Source organism: Sander vitreus, chromosome 16 (assembly GCF_031162955.1).
Source record: "Sander vitreus isolate 19-12246 chromosome 16, sanVit1, whole genome shotgun sequence".
NCBI lineage: Eukaryota > Metazoa > Chordata > Actinopteri > Perciformes > Percidae > Sander > Sander vitreus.
The window spans coordinates 5174747-5195450 of record NC_135870.1 but is presented as its reverse complement, the minus strand read 5'-3'; the positions used below and the strand labels follow the sequence as shown (position 1 = coordinate 5195450).

Sequence of the window (20704 nt, the reverse complement as noted above, 5' to 3'; positions counted from 1 at the left end):
AGATATGGTGTGTGTGTGTGTGTGTGTGTGTGTGTGTGTGTGTGTGTGTGTGTGTGTGTGTGTGTGTGTGTGTGTGTGTGTGTGTGTGTGTGTGTGTATGTAAAGTATAGAAAATCTACCCATCTGTGCAACAACACAGAAGTGAAATACAGTTTGGAGGAACATTGCAAAGCATGGGGTAGAAGAGTTTTGGTTGTAAGGCTGTCAGAAGGTGTTTTTCATAGATTTTATTACTGTGGTGATATATTAAACAACGCTTCATGATTAGCCGAGCTAGCTGTATCGAATGGGTGTGTGATTAAATAACATTTTACTGATTTAAAGCCCGGCGCGTTCAGAGACTCGAATTAGATCATTTGAATCAACAATGCAAAGGCATGTTTACAGCACTGGAAGGAGCATGTGTGCTTCCCCTTCTGTGGAACAGCTTCAAACTTCTGCTCCGGACTTGGAAATCCTTCCTCAGAAAAACCCACATGCTTATTCAGTCATGCTTTTACAAAATATTACAAACCCGTCCAGGCCACACTTGACAACTGGGAAGAAACACTATTTATTGTTACATGAAACCCATTGCTTTTGGGCTAAAAAGTTTGGTTTAGTCATTCTTGAGGCCATGGTCAACATTTCACTGCGGTTTCAGATTTTGAATGTTTTGACTTTGTAGGACAAGCGCTCTGGAAGAGTGGCCGTATCTGTGTGCAGCGCTGGTAAACCAGGAGCTATGCAGAGCAGCTCATTCACAGAAATTACACCATATTCATTACTCTGGCTCAAAAATGGAAAATAAACATATTGAATTTATTAGAGGGCTGAATCTCCAGCTATAAAGTAATGATTTTGGAAAGCCATCGCAAATTATGATACTGGTTTTCCACACACTGCTCTTCAGCATTTGTGTAATTATTGGTTGGGCAAGATTTACAGAATGACACACACACACACAAGTCTTAAATATTTGAGAAAGGTTAGAAATATTCAAAAAGAATTTAAACACCCACAGCGTGTTATGCTATTCAACACCAAAATGCTTGGAGTGCTCTTTTGCAAAAGTCAACTGGCCACTGGAGCTCAGCAGAAGGTCGACACAGAGAAGACGCCATTCTTCTCTCACAGAAAAATAAACTTTAGAGAAAACTTGTACAGCAGTTTTATAAAATCAGTGTTTATGAAGCGATTTACACACAATAAAAGACATTCTGTATGTTTTGTGACTGACGGTTACAGCTATAGTGCGTAGTTTCTGTCTCCCCCATTAAGAATTCTAAGTAATGACAACAAAACTGTCGTTGCATCCACATGACGCAAGCCTTTGGTGATCGTGCACCACCCCCACCCCTCCTCCACGCAGTTGCTACATAGCCAAGCATGACACGGAGGATTGACAAACATGATGGACTAATTATCTTCTGTGGAGTTTCTGCACGCGAAAGTCGCCGGACGACACCAATTTCTAAACATAGCGATATACTGAGAAATCCAGAGAGAGTTGTGTGGAGCTGAAAGTCTTAATTAGCTTTGTAGCAACTCATTTGGCGATGGGTTGAATGTAACGGACGTTCATTGATATCAAAAATGTACGCACTAAAACTTTAAAAGATAAAACGTTAGAATTGATTAAAAAAATCTATTTAAAATCATGTAACAATGTTACAATTTGAGCGTTTCTGTATTTGAAACCTGACATGAGTAAAGGGAGTTAGTTGAATTTAGTGAAGAACAAATTAATGCATTAAAGATCAAAACACCAGATCTGTGTGGAGCAATGAGGACATCGTAACGTTCTTCGAAGGAATACATGAAACAAACATTATTTTCATTTGTTTGAGGCTTTGACTGCCGCACTTTCAATTACATCATCTTGTTGCGCTATATTCTTCTGCAGAGGTCTAATGGCATTTGACTTGAGAATTGGCACCACCAACGCCTAATATTTACTGTGGATGGAAATGCAGATTCATCTGCATTTTCTGTTGCTGATTTTATGGAAATTCTGTGAAGATTTTCACCTAATTTGGATGAAAACTTAACTTTAGTTCCCAGCCGAAGAAAACACAACTGCATAAACATTTTAACCTTTGTGTGAAAAGTTAAACTGGACACCCGGAGGTTCTTCGCTACAGGTTTCACATTGGAAAGACTGTTTTCTGTGGCCATTGAAATTCCAGATGACCAGAGAGGAAAGTTACCACATTTAAGGCTTGCCGTGCTGACTCACCTCCAGCACAGGTAGCCGAGCATTCAGACCAGGGCAGGTGGTGCCAGGAGAAGCCCACCTCATTGTCACCACTTCCTGTGCGCTGGATGGGCACGTTGAACTTATAGCGTATTCCCAGGTTCTGCTCCTGAAGGAGGACCTGCAGAGGAAGCAGCAAACAGAAGGTGAGGACACAAAAAAAGAGACATTCAGTCAAATGTCTGTATTTAAAACAAACTATAAACAATCAGGTGAGAACTGTGTGGGTTTGTGACTGCAAGCCGTCCCTTTCACATCACACATAGTCATTTCATCCATTGTAAAAAATATTGATTATAACAGCTTTAAATGAAGTTTGAATAGTCCAGATCACTGAGGCTCTGGTAGGTTTATATTAGTCTGCTGGATGCAGAGGGAGCCTGAGGGAGTCAGGCTTTGCAAGCCACAAAGAAATGGCTAGTGGTCGAGTGGCCGGTTGTTCGTCTATTCCAGTGGTGCTGTGTGGTCTGGTATTTTCAGCATTCATGTCAAGGCAGAAACCACAGAGTATTACGACAAGAAAATGCTCAGTTGCCTCACATTAACACACAAACATGCAGAGAGACTAAAAGTACTTAACATGAACAAGCATCTCAGCAACACAGATGCTCTCCACAGGTTTTTTTTTTCTATATCCACATAAAAATAGCTTTTAACCCCAAAACCGCTGGCTGACAGTCAGCTAAGGTTAGCAACCAGATGTTGAGTTTAAGTGGACCAACAGCAAACATACAGCATGATATGCACAGGACTTACTATGGAGTTGCAAAGTGAGAGAAGTTATTTTGGGTGTCCCAAGTTTCCGAAATTTAAAGTCTGATTCATTTTCTGCATGCCATGACAAATTGATGAAAGTTGAAATAGTTCGACCTATATTATCTTGAAAGTGGCTATAATCAATATTTTTCATAATAAAAATGTAAGGAATGACAATGTGAAAACAATGCCAAAAGTGTCTGTCGTAACGACAGAGAATTATCCCTCGGCTTTACAGAGCTTTATAGTGAGTTTCAGCTCATTGTTTTTACTGTTCTGGTTCACTCTCACCGCTCTCATAATGTTATCTCAAAGCAGACAGACACAGTTAGAGAATATGGTCAACATAGAGGAGCATTCAGCAGCGAAAGAGACAGATATTTCCCTCATGAGTTGGTAGAGACCAAAAACAGAGCTAAAAATGAGAGAGAACATTGGACTTACATTCACAAATAAGGACACAAAACATGACTCCAACTGAACCATCATGTTGCTCTGTGACTGCTGGATGTGTAAACAAGCAGCTGTTTGTTATATCAATGTAAAAGGTGGGTTATTGCAGGTTTAAATTGTCCAGGAGACTCCTGTGTTTCTAAGTTGAGGATTATTAAGGATTTTGTTAAAAGAAAACTTTCAAATAGGAATGCAGTAGGGGAAAATACTTCCAAGACAAGCTGGTTCTTCCACTGTGCAACTCTATGGCAATTTCAAAATAAACTGTGTGATTTTGCATGGTATGCAATAAAATATTACCATGACAATCAGGTTTTCAGTGGTAGCACCCAGCGCCTCTAAAGACTCCGGTTCATCAGTTGGTCTCTTGTAGTGGAAGGCCGTCCCTGCGATGTCAAACTTCCTGGGCCAGTCGATGGTCCATGCTCCGTTGATGTAATAATCATCCACTTCAGATTTCAGAGCTAGGTAATCACACAAAGAGAGAAATACTTTCAGAAAGATGGAATCCAAAGCACAGAGGAACAGTAGCCGAGACAACAGGTGGAGGCAATCATTTGGTCTGATGTCATTGCTGTCGTTCATCTACATCATCATCATCATCACTTTCTGCTTCCCTGATGTCAACTTTCTGAGTAGAAACACACACACACACACACACACACACACACACACACACACACTGTAAATGCAGACTTTCACGTGCACTGACATGTACATACGTCTAAATTAGGAAGAGAAAGAAAACACACTTCAGGTGAAAGCCTGGACGAATCTCATGAATACCACTCTGTCTGGTTGTCAAAACAAAAGCTGGTCTCCAAGCACAACAGATCTGAAAATATCCACTTTCTCTGCGTGGAAATGGGGCCAAATTCAGGAGAAACAATCTAACCACTCGCTATTCTGTCTCTCTGGCTCGTGCGCTGCAGATTCCCCTCTCTTCCCTCCCTCAAACAATAGTTTACTCCTCTTTAAAATATGAAAATCCTCTTCTCAATAAATTCATTTTCAGCACATCTGGCACTGATTGCGAGCATTGTGATTTTGAACAGTGCAGTTTACACAAGTCACCACAGGCATCCAACTCTCAATTTTTAAACTGTGTCACTTGGTTTTTGCTTTAATAGTTAACAGTTAAAAATTGCAAACTTTGCTGACCCAGATCTCCAGGACTCAGATAATGCTGCAAAAGAAAAATATTATCTTTATCACTGGGGTCACAGATGAAATTCATAACAAAGTTACAGATTGCTTGGAACGGTAAAAGTAGTCCAACACAATAGCCAAAATTGCAGTCTTTAAACTTTGATATATAGACATCATATCCGCCATAATCCTTGTGGACCAGGCAGCTGTCACCACGGCCCTATAAATCTGATGCAGCTCTCTGGTTCAAAGTGTAACTTAAGCCCTCCATCAACACCATCCGATATAAATTCAACACGCTGTCACATATCTTTCTCTTGTTAATGAAAAGGCACAGAACGAGCTTAATTGAATCCGGTTGTTTGATTGTTTTGCGTCCGAAGCTGCCAGTGTTGCAAATGGTTTTTGTTTAGTCTGGAACAGAGCGGATGAGTCTGGTGCCAAGAGAGCCATCACGCGTGTTAGGATTGAGCGAGTTTTAACAGACTCTACAAGACTTTTACGGCTTGACATTAGGAGATTTAACGATGGCATCTTCTAATTTGCTCTTGACAAAGATGCAAGGAAATCCCTGGAAATGTGGTTGACACAGAACTGAACAGATAATATGAAACAGCTTCATGTCGCAAATTGCTAATTCGCCCCACTGTAGTGAGCTGCAGGGTCGACTGAGATTGATGGATTGATAGTGAAACAAGACTGGAGAGTCCACAGCAACACTCTCTCTATGAGGCTGTAGTTAGACACAGCGTTGCTTTGAGCTGAATGCATGTAATGGTTACCATGTTCACCACCAGTCTAGAGTACAGCTGTTGTTAGTTTTGCAGGTATCTGGTCATTAACCAAAGTGGATAATCATCCTCAGGGGAACATGAAAGTCTGAACCAAATTTCATGGCGACATTGCATTTAAAACCACAAATGTCAACCGTGTCGTGGTGCTAGATGGAACGCCAGGGGATCAACAAAGTCATTAGGATTCATCCTCTGGGGAACATTATTATCTGTACCAAATTTAAGGGCAATCTGTCTGATAGTTGTTGATATATTTAATTAAAAAACAAACATGTCTACCTCATGGTGGCGCTAGAGGAAAAGTCAAAGGATAAACAAAGTCAGTGTGCTTCATCCTCTGGGGAACATGAATCTTTACAAAATTTCATGGCAATCTATCAAGTAGATGTTGAGATCTTTCACTGGATAACTAATATTTCTGCCCTGCTGATGGTGCTTGAGGAAATATCAGGGGATCATCATCATTAGAATTCATCCTCTGGGGAACTTTTAATGGCCATCCATATAGTTGTTGAGCTATTTAACTAAAAACAACTAATATTTCAACCTCATGGTGATGCTAGACGAAAAGTCAAGGGATCACCAAAGTCAGTGAGCTTCATCCACTGGGGAACACGAATGTCTGTACAAAATATCACAGCAATTCATGATATAGTTGTAGAGCTATTTCAGCCTGGACCAAAGAGGTGGGTAGAGCCATGCTGCTAGTCATGGCTAAGCAACAATAAAGCTCACAAAAGTACATATTAGTCTAATTCTAAATGTGACGCAACTTACCAATGTAATTCTTCGACATGGCAACTTCTTTGATCTCGACGTGAACGGATCCTTTTGGGATCTGAACCACCTCCATGTAGCCTGGAGGACAAGGACAGGGATCGTAAAGGTGGTATTTCTCCCACTCAAACTCAAAGGGAGTACATATAGAATGTAATTCCAAATCACCCAAAAAGGACAAAGCAGGAGGACAAAACAATCCCCTACGTTATTATTATTATTATTATTTTTTTACAGTCACACACATGTGGACACACAGTATTTTCAGAGGGTTTACTAGCCATACCATAGAAGGAGAAATATGTTTTCTCTCTCTCCTGCTCTCTATAGACAACCTCAGGCTGAAGCCAACACCAAGTCCCAATCTCTACTCCTGATTTCTTCACTCCATGATGTAATTAATGAGGAAAATATCATGTTTTGTTGTATATTCTGACAACATTTTTCTAAATAAAGAAAAACATATGCTCTGTTCGGCTGGTGACAAAGACGAAAAAAGGCACATTTCCATGAAAGAGTATCTTCCTGGCTTTTGGGGATGTTTTGGACAAAAGCTGCTTTGCCAAAAGGGCGGTGGCTGAGTTACTTTGCTTTCCTCACGATCATCTCTGGTGACTTTAAAGGGATAGTTCGGATCTTTTTCAAGTGTGGTTGCATGAGCTACTTCTCCATAGTCAGTGTGTTAGCTATAGAAGATGGCGGTCGGCACGCCCCCAGTTTGGAGAAGCAGGCAGGACTAGCGACACAGAAGCTAAGCAATGTCCTGCTGTCCAGACTCCTTTCACAAAAACAGAAACTGTACCTCACAGAACACGGGAGTTGCTGCTCTACCACCGCTTCGATCGGATCATTTTTGTTACAGCGTGACTTTGGTAAATACTTACTCTTTACGAAACCCGAGGGGACAGAATATCTCAGTCTCTCATCCTAAAAACAACATGCCTGGAGTGGGATATGTTTTACCTCCTCTGGGTAGAGACTCATTGAAGAGTCCCTCGGTTGCCTCGCAGGTGCTGCCATCCCCTCCACACACACGGCATCGATCTTCTTTAGCGTCAGAGCTCAGGATGTTGTCGCAGCCCACATGCTTTGAAGTCAGAGAAAGAGAGGGAGCATTGTTTTAATCAGAGACTGGGAAATGGTTTCCGGATTTAGAGTTCATTACAAATCTCCTAAAGTCAGATTTCAGAGCACAGGCTTCATGGTCTTCCACATTTTGGGTTTCCTGCTGAGAGTTACTGTAGATGAGAATGCCTGTCTGATAAATACAAAGACAGGTAGCTTAGTTTAACATAAAGACTGAAAACGTGTTTGTTTAATGATGGTCACACAACAAACGAATTTATATAAAAAAAAAAAAAGACTGAAAACGCTAATCACTAATTAGCACGTTATATAACACCAAATGTGTATTAATCTGTAGCTGAAAATAGTCCCCAACCAATGCACTATTTACTACAGTTTGAGTACATACAGTGCCCAGCTGATTTAAGATGATCTGTTTTTTTTAAAGAAACTGTATATCTGTGAACTGTTTTCAAAGGTTTACATCTTCAGTAGGAACCAGTGGACTTGGGGCTGACTAACACTTTTGTTGATTTTGTTTTTTTTTCATCCATTCGTAGACAATAAGAAGAAAAAAAAGAATAAAGTCAGACTGATCCTCTCACAACACTGATACAAGCAATTACAGCTGTAACTTGGCAGTGATTTACATGTAAAACATATGAGCACTCATAAAAAATGATGGTGTTTAAACTAGCCAACGTAACAGATAAAAAGTTGTTGACTTCATATAAATTTTAACACGCAGGCCGTATGGAGCCCATTAAATCTTTTATCTGTGCTCAGTTTGTAATGATTGCTTCACCACTATTTGATTAGTCATGCCTTGGAGCTTTAAAGATGGAACAGCGGTATTCTGATTGAAGGTAAGAGCCGTGTTTCATTATTTTTCAGGCCCACAGTCTGTTTTAAGGTCTACTGTGATATATTTGCAAAGGAATCAAGTTTAATTTGTATATTTTTAATACATTTGACATCAAAAGGTCTAGAAATATACTTACGTAAATGTGTGTAGAGTACTCTTATTTCATTGTGCTCTCTGTGTAAAATCTGTGTACAGTCTTTTTATTGTCCTTTAATAATTTGTCTGTATGTACTATGTTTAACAACATGTGCACTTTAATTATCCTTCCTCTTCAAATTATTTTGCACGTAACATTTACAGATATTTATTAAATTAAATAGTTTTTATTCTTGGCAAGTTAGCAGAGCAGTAAATACTTGGTTTTTCTTCCATTGAGGTCATTTTTTTAGGGCACTATATCAGAGCTTATTAATTATTTATTATTCAATATGAATCTATTCTGTCAATCTATTCTGATTCAATCATTAACTCAAATTTAAATGCAAAAAAATTATCTTGTTGCAGCTTCTCCAGTGTGAAACTTTGTGCGTTTTCTCTGTTTTATGTCATCGCAAATAGAATTTCTTTGGGTGTTAAACATTTGGTCGAACAAAAGCAGGACATTTTCACCATTTCTAACATTTTATGGACAATTCAATCGAGTAAATACCCGATTATAACATACATTTCAGTAAAATAGCAGATAGTAGTATACTGTATATATATATATATATATATATACACTTCTCCTTTAGATCTCCCAGCTTTTTTGACTCTGTGTCACTACCTCTCCTCTAACTCTCTCTCTCTCTCTCTCTCTCTCTCTCTCTCTCTCTCTCTCTCTCTCCCTCTCTCTCTCCCTCTCTCCAACACCTGTAAACAGCATCGCAGCTTTTGAGTTTTTCTGAAAGCTTTCCAAGCAGACAGTGTTCTAGAGATTTATCACAGTGTGGCAGTGAACCCAGAGAGCCAGCCTCTAAAATAAAAACGACTATGCTGGATCCAGACTGGAAATAAACCTGCATTGCTCCTTTGGTGGGGAATATTCCACCTCTTAACCCGCTAAAACACGCGCCATGTTGTGTTTTTGTATTAAAATCAGAGTAATGTTGTTGGCACAGACGTTGCATCTTCATGCCAAACAGGATTCAAATGGTACGGTCAGATGGAAGTCAAAGCAAATACTTAAAGCGAGGAACCAAAAAGTTATTTCAGCTGCATCTCAGAAAACCCTCATCTCCACACAAAAATGATTTATGCTCATGAAAACAAAGACAGCACTAACTGCCAACTCACTTTCAATACAATGTTATTAAATCAGCAATTTTCAAATATATATATATATATATAATCATTATTCAATCACAACAATGATGTCTGTTTTATTTATCACAAAACAATCCTGGTCGAGGCTGCAGAGCCGTGATAAGAGTCAGAGAGAGCAATGCCAGTCATCCAATCACAATCAGCAACTCAAAGGCCTGATTGTTCTTGCACAATCGCTTTTGTACTTTGGCAGTCGTGTTTACACAATCAGTAATCTGGTAAACTGTGCTGTCCAAGATAAAAACCTGGCATGGAGACTGAGGAAACTCTTGCAAGGCCAGTTAATGTAAAGCTAACAGTCACAAACAATCACAAGAGCCCACTGAGGATAATGTCATAGTGCGGTGTGTAATTATATTATCACAGGGGCAGGAGATGCATGAGGTTTTTATTGCGTCTGACATGCATTTCACATGCAAATCAATCCACAATTATATTGGATTTCATTTGGCACAGTGCCAGTTACTGCATCAGCATGTCATTACATGTTTGACTGCTTTGCTCCAATCAAACAGGATTGATCACATATTTATACCTGGAAATAATGAATTCCTACAGTAGAATATGTTTTTGGTGGCTTTTATTTATATTCATTGTTCTTTTCTTCTTTTTTTTTTTATTTGGAAATGTCATTTTATTCAATGTTTAGGGAGATAAGACAAAATAAAACTCCTTGAATGAAAAGTTGTGAATATATAATTAAAACAGACCGTGAACTTTAACTTTGAGAAAAACATCTCAACTCAAGGTTCCTCTTACTAGCTTCCTCCAGACCTTTCAACATCTTACAGTCGTTCCAAAAAGCCAGTAAGTGGACCTTGAGTTAAGCTTTTCTTGTCAAAAAGAATCTAAAGTTTACTATTACTGATTTTCAGCCATGTTTCAAGTCATATTTTATGAACCAAACCTGAGTTTATAGCCATTTTGCAGCGCGGTGTTGGCAGCGCGGTACCTAAAGGAAAACTATGGTTTATTACAGTGAAACTTTTGTTTTGGAGATACAGTCATCAGTTATACTAAAATAAAAAAAATAAAACCAGAGTTGTAATAAGCTTTAGTCATCCTTTAAGATCTCAATAAAAAGACAATAAAAAAAAAGAAATGTGCAAGTCTTTGATCTTTTGAATTCAGGCTTTCAAAAGGACAAAGTACTGTTCCCTTACCCTACACTCTCCATTGATGCAAATGTCCAGAGAGTCCGCCTGACATCGGGTGCCATCTATGACTGCAGGAGAACGCTCTGTGTAGAAGTTATAGCCCTCTGCCAAGCAGTTCAGCGCACAGGGCTTAACACCACCTGGGTTACACAGAGTTCACACAGACAAGAGCACACGGTTATCTAGAGTTCAGCCTGCACACAGAAAACAGACAACATGACCTGAACGCTAGTAGAACAAACTCAGAGATAAACGATAAACAACACACAGAAAACCAGAAAACACTGGCACTGTTGAAGCCAGCTCTGGGATCTCCTTTCGACTTGTTGACAATAATAACAATGTGGAGGAAAGTCAGCGGCGCTCGGATCTAAAACCGCCGAGCCTGACGTCACTGTAACACTGACACCGACCGAGACAGCGCCGACTGCCAACAACAATTACACTGACATCAACACGCAGGTTATCTGCTGTTTATACATGACGGCTCGCAGCCCACCGAGCGCCGTACATCAGGAGGTGATGGATTTGACAAAACAGACCGCTGTGATAAAAGACATCTATCTTAAGCTCTTCCATCTCTGATAGAAAATAAAAAGCCGTGTTTACATGCTTCAAACTTGTATCACTTTTTCTTGTGTTTTTAGTGAAGGATTCCATGATCATCATCAAGGAGAAAACTTAGGCGGGGGGGGGGGGGATGACACAAAGTATGTAGGCCTACACTTAAACTCCTGCCAATAACTGAAAGTACAATAGCACCCATTCTGGCTTAGTCCAAAGAATGAGCCTTTCTTCTGGGAGATCGTTGACATGAAGTGTGTCAGGACTGTCAAAAATGTGAAATCTCCCAGGTTGAACAATCCAGAAGCTAGGGGTCTTCAAACACAGCACAGTGCACAGGAATCTGAAGAATTCTCTTCCAATCAAAGAGACCTTCCCACTGTTGGTGTTAACTGGGTACACAAGACAGGCCGGCCTGCAGACTGTCATTTGTGACGCAAAAAGGATGACAGGAAGATTTCACAGCTCAGGTTAGAAAAAAAGTAGAGATTAGATGTATGAAATATTCTGCTGCCTGTCGCATCAGTTCTACCTAAAGGACCTAGGGATAACGTAAATGTTCATTAAGTGAGGATTGTGAGGATTTATGCATACAACTCATATTTTCAGGGGGTTCAATAGATTTGCAAACAGCTGGTGCAACTCAGTCCTGAACTCACCCCCAGTGTAAGGCTTCCAGTTGTAGTACTTCCCACGGAAAGGCATGTTGTCAAAGTCGCCGCACTGCTTCTCTCGGAAATCACGAGATCCTGCAGGACAGGCCTGCAGAAACATATCGAAAGAGTACAGTTTGTATGTAATTTGTGATGCTTGAAGGACCATACCAGTTCCAGTGTCAAGTATACTTTACATTCCTGCTAACCATTTAATTAATTTCCATACAATATGAAAATGTATTAAAAGACTCTTGAAACTTGCTTGAGTTATCCACCTACAGCAGATAAGATAGAAAGACTGACTTGGAATATGGATAAAATGGAAAATATGTTCGTTGGACTACTGAACCAACCAACCAGCGTTTGCCTCTCTTACCTTTTCTTTTTGTTGCATGCTTAACCAATCACGGATAATCACACAGAAATGATGTAGCGCTGCATAAAAGACTTGCTCCCCATAATGTTTAATGTTTATGATATAAACGTCACGGTGGCTGGAAGCTGTTGCTGTTTTCTTTTGTTGTTATTGACATAAACATTATTTTCTATCAGAATTTAAGTATTAAAAACTGTTGCAGAGTGAAGCAATACAGACGTTTCAAATCAATTTGCTATTAAACTGCCAGCATTACCAAGCAGCGCTTATGTAACTTTGACAACATGGACTTGATGTTTACTGTGATGGATTACACAACTCGAACAAGTTTTAAGAGTTTGCCAATTGATTTTCATTATGGAGGAAATTAATGGAAACCGATGGATAACTGGAACGATCGGGACAAAAACACCCATAAATCTAGAAATCTGTTGCATGCATTTTTAAAAATGTCAGAAAAAAGTACATGATTTGTAACAAAGGAGCTAAAACTTGCAAGCAGCACGCGGGCTAGCATGACCATCATCTGCAAGGACTATTTCTTCATTCTGGGAAGTGTTTATTTACATAGACAGCATCATTATTAACAACTGGACAAAGACTGCATAAGATGTCCCATTTAATTTTCGGACACTGAAACAGACTTGCTTCTTGGAACTCCGAATTGAGAACGGTGTCTTTTGCATTGGGAGGGTTTTTGCTTTGTTTTCATGAGTGAATGTTGCTCCAGTAAGAGAGGGTGAGAAAAAAAGTGTAAAGAAACACTTTATTGGTGTGAAAAGGTCCTTAGAACCCCCAAAAACACTTTCCCCCAGGACAAATAAAAGCTCTTGGGTCAAAGCTGTATTTCACATGCTGAAAGTGTTCCCCGTCGGAGCCGACCACGGGGAAGGCTGAGCCACTTTGATTAACACTCAAGTGTTTTGCCAATATGGCAGCTTTAAACTTGCACAGCAAACATGCAGATTTAGTCAGAAGAGACAGAATAATATTATTAACTGTGTTGAAATGACAACACAGGGCCAAATTAGATTGACAAGTTTCCCAACACGTGTTTCTTCAAGGATCACCATTATCGATTAACCTGTTGATTATGTTTTGATTAATAGTATAGATGAATCATTTTTTTCTATTAAATGTCAGAAAATAGTTAATAATCACAAAGATCACCTAAAGCCAAACGTGACGTCTTACAACAGCAGACCAAAACCCAAAGAGAAAAGCAGCAAGTCGTGCAGTGGAGCAATGTTTGTTGTTTAAAGGCAGAAAAGGCAGTCCCTCCCCGAGTTGGTCAAAAAAGTGCCTCGGGACACACCGAAGAGATGCCGACTTGAGTGTACGTTCTGCCCGTGCGCGAGACGTAATACGTCTCCATAACATCAGGTGGCGCTAATCTGTATTATCGTCCAAAAAATGAAAACCGGCAGCTGATTGGACGAACGCGTCACGTAGGTTTGGCTGCTCCCGGATTTTACAACCGAGCATAATGGCGGCTTCGTTCAGAATACGATCTCGTATTTTACGAAGATAGTTCACCGAAACGTTTTTCTGAAAACATTTTAAGCGAGAAATAGGCCGTGCAGTTGCTGAATCTGTCTTCATTTCAGATCGACAAAGGTCAGTTTAAAAGATTTTTGGCCGATTTTGAGAGGCGTTAAGTCACGCTCATCCTGCACGTCATTTCCGGGTTAGCGCTCCACCAATCAGATTGGCCATTGAGTCCGACTGCCAGCCTTTCCGATTCAACATGTCAAATCGGCCCAAATGAACGCAGACGGCTCTTCCGACTGACGACGGCACGGAACACACCGAACAGACTCGAGTCTCCGACCTCGACAGACTGTCCGACGGCCAGTAATCGGCTTGGTGTGTCAGGGCCTTAAGACAACTAATTGCTGTAGTATAATACTAACTTGCTGGAGTGTCCCTTTAATGTCAACTATAAGCTGCATATCTGACCGTGTCCAAGGCTAATGGGCTTGCACTCAAACAGAAAAGTGATTCCATTTTCAATAGCTTCTGCATGAAGCCTTATGCTAATGGGGGCAGCTTTACAATATAAAGTAACCTCCCACAGGACGGACGTAGTAGCAACAGGAACGGAAAGGGAGGCACCCATTAACAAATAATATGTGACCGCTGATCAATGTGATAATAGCATCAATTTATGCATGTAAGTGTGTGTGAGTATTTGTCATTGTATCTACATCTGCATCCACACACACACACACACACACACACACACACACACACACACACACACACACTTCCCTAGACAAGATGTGGTCAGTGTGATGAAATAGCGGTTGGGGATGTTGTTTGTTTTCCAAAGAAAATACTCAGTGCTTGCTCTGAGCTGTTATTTTTAAGACTTGCGGTTAAATGTCCACCAGGGCCCTAACTATTTCAATTTTCACCTTCTGAAAAAAAGCCCACCTAGAAATAGTTGAACAGAGATCTCAACTTGCAGCCATGTTAAATATTTGTTTAAAGTTTTGCTCCAGACCTAAAAAGAAAAAAAGAAAAAGCTCTGTGAATTGCTTTTCATAAAATACGCTCTGAAACTGTCATCAGCGTTGGCTCAAGTCAAATGTCACAAACAATATGTGAGAATATTAAGTAACAAGGAGATGAGTGAACCCAAACGTTACAGGGGAATATTGATTCACTGCCTGTGAGTTTTTATCATCATCTGTCCTGTGTTCCAGGAAGAAAACATGTCAGAAAACTGAAAGGAACAGTTGTGATGTTTTAAAGTGGGTTTGTATGAGGTACTTATCCATAGTCAGTGTGAAATGAATATGAGAGTTGGTGGTCTGCCGCTGCCTCTATCACTCCCATGTTCTGCGAGTTGAAATTACTGTTTTGGTCAAAGGAGTCTGGTGGCTTTGACGATATAACCGCTTCAGTTCCCTGTCGTACAGGGCTGTCTGAAAGCAAGGTAAAGCGGGGAAAATAACTATAGCAAACACTTAAACTGATATTTTTAGGTGTCTAAAATCTGCAGCCAACATCCACAGCCGTACATTGCATATCTTCCGTGTCGGTATTGCTGCCTGCTTCTCCAAACTGGGGGCGTGCCGACAGCCATCTACTGTAGCTAACAAACTGACATACAGCCCCATTTCAAAAAATCTGAACTATCCCAATAAAGGCGGTGTAGTGCTCCTAGCTAAGATGCTCCTTATAAAGCCTTTCTAAAGATAACATGTTCTTCAGGAGAAACATATGGAGATTCAGCAGTCGTGCTGTGACAGGCCATATCTATCCCAGGTCAGGATGCCTCAACTATCTCAGTCCCTTTACAAATCAGAGCAGAGCATCCATCAAGAAGACAGTTTAGTTTACAGGTCACGTGCGTACTTTGCTTTAAATACCAAGCAGACAGAGTGAAACAGGGAGGCAAAGAAATGAAGACACTCACATCGGTGTTACAAGATCTGTAACGTTTCCTCTCTCCGAGACAGTACTTTCCTCCTCCAGACGGGCTGAGAGACACAGGAGAAGGGAATGAGTGGGGAATTGAAGAGTGAGAGGACACACTTCAACACAACAAGCACCATAAATCACAAACTCTTCAAATAAATCATATGCGGTGATTTAAGGGGCTACATTTTGGTGAATACGGGTCTTAAAACAGGCTTAAAAAAACCTCTCTGCCGGACGACAAAGTGTGTTTGTGTGTCTTTGCTGAGAACGTGTGCCAATGATTCATTCATGAAATTCAAGCTGCTCTAAGAGCTCTTAAGTGTGACATGACATTTAGATTTGGGAGAGAGACTCAAGTCTGTAACCTTAGAACGAGTCACTTTACTACATCTGTGAAAGTCAGGTTTGTTTTTCTTCTCTTATCATCTCTATCCTTCTTCTCACCTTCATTAGCCTCCCTTTCCTCCACGTCTATTTCCACTTCATTTACAAAAGTGAGACACGCTCTGTAATGAATGTGTTAGAGGCTAGTCTGGCTGTGTTTTCTCTGCCTTCCTCTTCTTTGCGCCGATGCCTGAGCGGCAGCGATCACCTTACACAGGTGTTCCACATTATGCCGGTGCTTTCTCCTCTTCCCCCTTCGTTCCCCCTTTTTTTCCCTTTCCCTCCGGTTCACCCTGGCTCTTTCACGTGTCTTCCCATGACGTGTCTGACGTAATATCTAGCTTCCAAAAACAAAGGAATGCGACGATGGAAGAAGGATAAAGATCCCTAAACGTCTACTTGTCAGACAACAGATGCAGTGGACAATGATTTGGTCTTGTGAGGACACACGAGAGGCCTTGAAACAAAACTACATAGCCCTATAATCTGCAGAAGAGAGTGGGCTGTGTCTTAACTGATTGCACATGCTACATCAGTCCATCTCAAAAAGCATGAGACCATACCTCTGTTCTTAGTTACATTAGAAGACAGTGCTGTCCAACCTTGAATGAACCCTTTTCTGGTGATTTTATGTCTGTGTTTATACAGCGAGACTAGAAGAAGTAACATAGACTTCCTACTCGCTACTGCTTCACTTAGTCTGGTTCACGGTGGCTAATATTGGCAATCTTTAGGTAAATATTTCAGCGTTAAAGACGTTACTGAGTCACTTCACTGACTTTATGACTCATCTTTACTTGTGCTACTGTTGCAGTCTATGTTAGAGTCTTTGCATTTAGAATTGGTTTATAAGGTGGCCGGGTTGGTTCAGTGGGTAGAGCAGGTGCACATATACTGAGAGGCTTATGCCTCGACGCGGAGGTCCAAGGTTCAAATCTGACCTGTGACAATTTCCTGCATGTCTTCCTCCTCTCTCACCTACCTGTCCTAGCAATTAAAGGCAGAAAAGCCCCAAAAAAAGAATTGTTTTATAGGGGCGCCTGGTTGAGCATGCGCTCCATGTACAGAGGCTCAGTCCTTGTCACAGCGGCCGCGGGTTCGGTTCCAACCTGCGGCCCTTTGCTGCATGTATTCCCCCTCTCTCTCCCACTTTCCTTACTTAATCTGTCCTATCAATAAAGGCAATAATAGCCCAAAAAAACATGTAATTCTAAAACAGGTAGGCCGGGATGTTTTTAGCCTAGCTTAACCTAAAGACTGGAAGCAGGATGTAATGATACCATTTGATGGGCTCTTTAAAGCTCTATGTGACAAACTGTGTGTACTGGATCAGGAAACACATGCAGGAAGATTGTTTTTTAAATAATTTCTGTTCATTATAAACAATAAAAGCATCACTTCCTGTTTGGCTTTACAGTTGTGCAACACTGTATTGTCCATTACACTGTCCATATATCAGAATAGGCGGTTGTGACCGGGCATAAGTTATGTGTTATGCTTCGTCACATCCTGTAGGAGTCGGTTTTTAAGAAGTCATAGCATAGAGCTGTAAAGGAAAAACCACTAGCCACTGGCAGGTTTTTTTCCCAAGGAAAGAGGCATTTCTTTGGAAATATTTTACTAATAATTTGCCACTAGCAGAGACTAGCTCTCTCCCACTCAAGTATAACATGCAACCACACAGCATACACATGTGCACACACACAAACACACACCTGTAGGCAGGACCTGGACGTGTGTGTTCAGCTTGCTGTGGCTTACTTTGCCTACTTACGCTGGGCTGTCACAGTGCCTCATGGAGGAGGATACACCGCCCCCACAGGTCCTGCTGCACTCCCCCCACGTAGACCAGGGCCCCCAGCCTCCGTCCACACTCTGAGGCCAGGTACCGAACGCAACACACTCCCCCTGGTAGCACCACTGGAGGAGCAGAAACACAGACAGCAGAGAGAGGGAAACTTCGGTTAACAGGCTGTAGAGTTGAATCATTTATTTACAACAAAAACACTAAGACGCATTAACGATTGTTTTAGAGTCTTCAGTTAAGACTCAGAATACATTTTTTTACAACACAGAATACCTAAGTGTCACTTTTACAGTTTTCCAACAGTCTTGAGCTCACAATAAATCTGTGTACAGTGAAATGTAGACTATACAGAATCTGACTGATGACGTTTTTTGCTTCAATAGCATATTTGCTCTGTCACACTTTAAGAACTTGTGATTACATTACTCAACCTATAATTTTATTTCCACATTATTCCTGTATCTGCAGATGGTGATGGCGCAGTGGATATGGCACGTGCCTTTGGTGTGGAAGATCTGGGTTCGATTCCCACTATGATACATCAACCAAGTGTCCCTGATCAAGACACTTAACCCATAGTTGCTCCAGAGGTGTGTAACCTCTGACACACACATATATATAGCAATTGTAAGTTGCTTTGGATAAAAGCATCAGCTAAATGACATGTAATTTCTCCTCTCTTACCTGTCATTTTACATTTTCTTTTTGCTGTCCTGCTTTTCTCATCGTCGAGGTTATTTGCTGTCAGATGATCGTCTCTATTTAGGTTTAGTTCAACATTTGGGGGATATGTGTTTATTTGCTTGCTTTTCCGAGTTCCAATTGTATGTCTGTCTCATTACAGCGAGACTAAGAAATGTTGAATTCATAAGCAGTTAAAGAAACATTTGCTCACTCAATCCCACACAAGTTAGTCTGGTGTGACTTACTCCTAATTTACAGCGGCTGATGTTAGTGTAAAAACATTGCATCTCATTTAACGCACATTTTAACGTCTTATTTGTTTAACGCACATGTAAATGTTTGTGCTTTTAGGGGGGGATTTATAACTATAAGTTCTTCTTTGGCTAACAACAGTGACAGTGCAAAGTGTCCTGAACTCCTGTCATCACTGTCAGGTAGTCTTGTTGTGACTGTGATACCATCGTGCCCGTACAGAGACCAAAACCTTAATTAATAAGCAACTTCCGATATAGCTGGAGACACTGCGCTGATGTACTGGGCGGATGGATGGATTAATTGGTGTTTTTACATTTCTGTTCATGAACAGAAAAAACAGCCAAGATACATCTTGTAAAGAAGATAGCTTCTGAGTTGGTCGGAAAATGTGTTCTTGTGGCCGGGTTAGCTCAATTGGTAGAGCAGGCGCACATATATGGAGGTGTATGCCTCGACGCAGAAAGTCCAGGGTTCGAGCTCAACCTGAGACGATTTCCTGCATGTCTTCCCCCTCTCTCTCCTTTCACATCTAGCTGTTCCTTCCATTAAAGGCTGAAATGCCCCCCAAAAAATCTTAAAAATGATGTTCTTATAATTCTCTTGAACACATTCTTAACTTAAACCATTATTTTATCAAGGCTTAATTAACAGAACCGTTTCGTAAACTGATTTAGCATGTTTTTGTATCCTTGTTGAATGTTTCTAGAGTACTGTGAGGGATTTTCAGAGGCAGGTGAGGGATCGAAAGCACCATGCTGTGTTGTTCAGGAGTGTTTTAAGCCTCGTGTTAAGCTCATCACAGCTCCAGAGGGAAGAGGGGATCAGAGACGGCCCTCTGTCCCTCCAACTGCATCAGTAAGTTAAGATCAACTAAAGAGAGAGGGGACAATCAAGGGTAAGGGCTACGTTGGGCCAAGGGTGTCGGACTGGGGGTAGAAAGGGCACTACGTACCCAGGGCCCTCATGTGAGGAGGGCCTAAAAGGATGCTTGAATGAATAGCTGTGGATGTGGAGAGGGGCCCATAGAGAATGCCTTTCTACAGGGCCCAGAATTTTGTGCCATGCCCCTGCGTTGGGCCCTCGGAGAGAGAGGAGAGAGGAGAGATGGGATGGGGAGGTGGGGAGAAGGGAAGGGAAACTGACCGGCAGGGACTCAGAAGGTAAAAACTCCTCCATTGGTTAGTTTCTGTCTCTCTCCCGCCTCCCTCTCCCCCTCTCTCTCTCGCCGTCTCTCCCTGCTCCTGTTGGAAGGGCCTCTCTCCATTACACGCTGGGTGAGAAATGGCTGACATACATATTCCTTTGAAGCTTTCCCCCGGCAGGGGCAGACAGGGTATGCCACTGGCTCTCCTAAAGCTGCATCAAAAGCTGTTCCAAAGCCCCCCAGGCTCAACCTGGGGCCCCCTGTGTTGTCCAGGACCCTGTCCGTGGGCCCCGGTCCTCAAAGGATCCACTGAGCTAATGGTAATCGACGGTGACAGCTCGTGACACTCTCCTATTCTTCCCTTTTAGACATCGGACCATCCGGTGACAATGGCTGCCGTAATCCGTGTTAAAACTGTCTCCCCTAACCTGGCTGGCATCAACAGTGGGCCGATGACCTAAAGCATGGCCTGCTTGTATGTGTGTGTGTGTGTGTGTGTGTGTGTGTGTGTGTGTGTGTGTGTGTGTGTGTGTGTGTGTGTGTGTGTGTGTGTGTGTGTGTGTGTGTGTGTGTGTGTGTGTGTGTGTGTGTGTGCGTGCGTGCGTGCGTATTGCATGAGTACACAGTTAGGGAACGGTTGCCCTTCCCAGAGTAGAATAGATGCCAGTCGAGGCAGTGAAGTAGCAATAGCTGCTGAGGTTCATTTCTGCACACAGAGGAGTTTAAAGTGCTCATTGCACATCACCAGGTACTGAACTTAATATGTGTGCAGTGGTTAAAGGGCCAGTTCACCCACTTCACAGTTTTCTCACTTAGCTCTAAGGTAGTCATGCAGATCATTTTGGTTA

At 41.4% G+C, this 20704-nt stretch overlaps 1 protein-coding gene across 1 annotated transcript in view; it reads right to left on the bottom strand.

Moving 5' to 3' along the window:
• The window catches only part of adamts6 (ADAM metallopeptidase with thrombospondin type 1 motif, 6), a 67344-nt gene that overhangs the window by 10523 nt on the left and 36117 nt on the right, over positions 1-20704 (bottom strand). The window contains exons 13-20 of the mRNA XM_078272192.1: positions 17741-17886; positions 15578-15641; positions 11781-11883; positions 10564-10697; positions 7129-7252; positions 6166-6246; positions 3746-3909; positions 2219-2357 (exon numbers count right to left, since the gene is read on the bottom strand). Coding sequence (XP_078128318.1) covers positions 2219-2357; positions 3746-3909; positions 6166-6246; positions 7129-7252; positions 10564-10697; positions 11781-11883; positions 15578-15641; positions 17741-17886 — 955 coding nt within the window. The remainder of the gene's footprint in view (positions 1-2218; positions 2358-3745; positions 3910-6165; positions 6247-7128; positions 7253-10563; positions 10698-11780; positions 11884-15577; positions 15642-17740; positions 17887-20704) is intronic.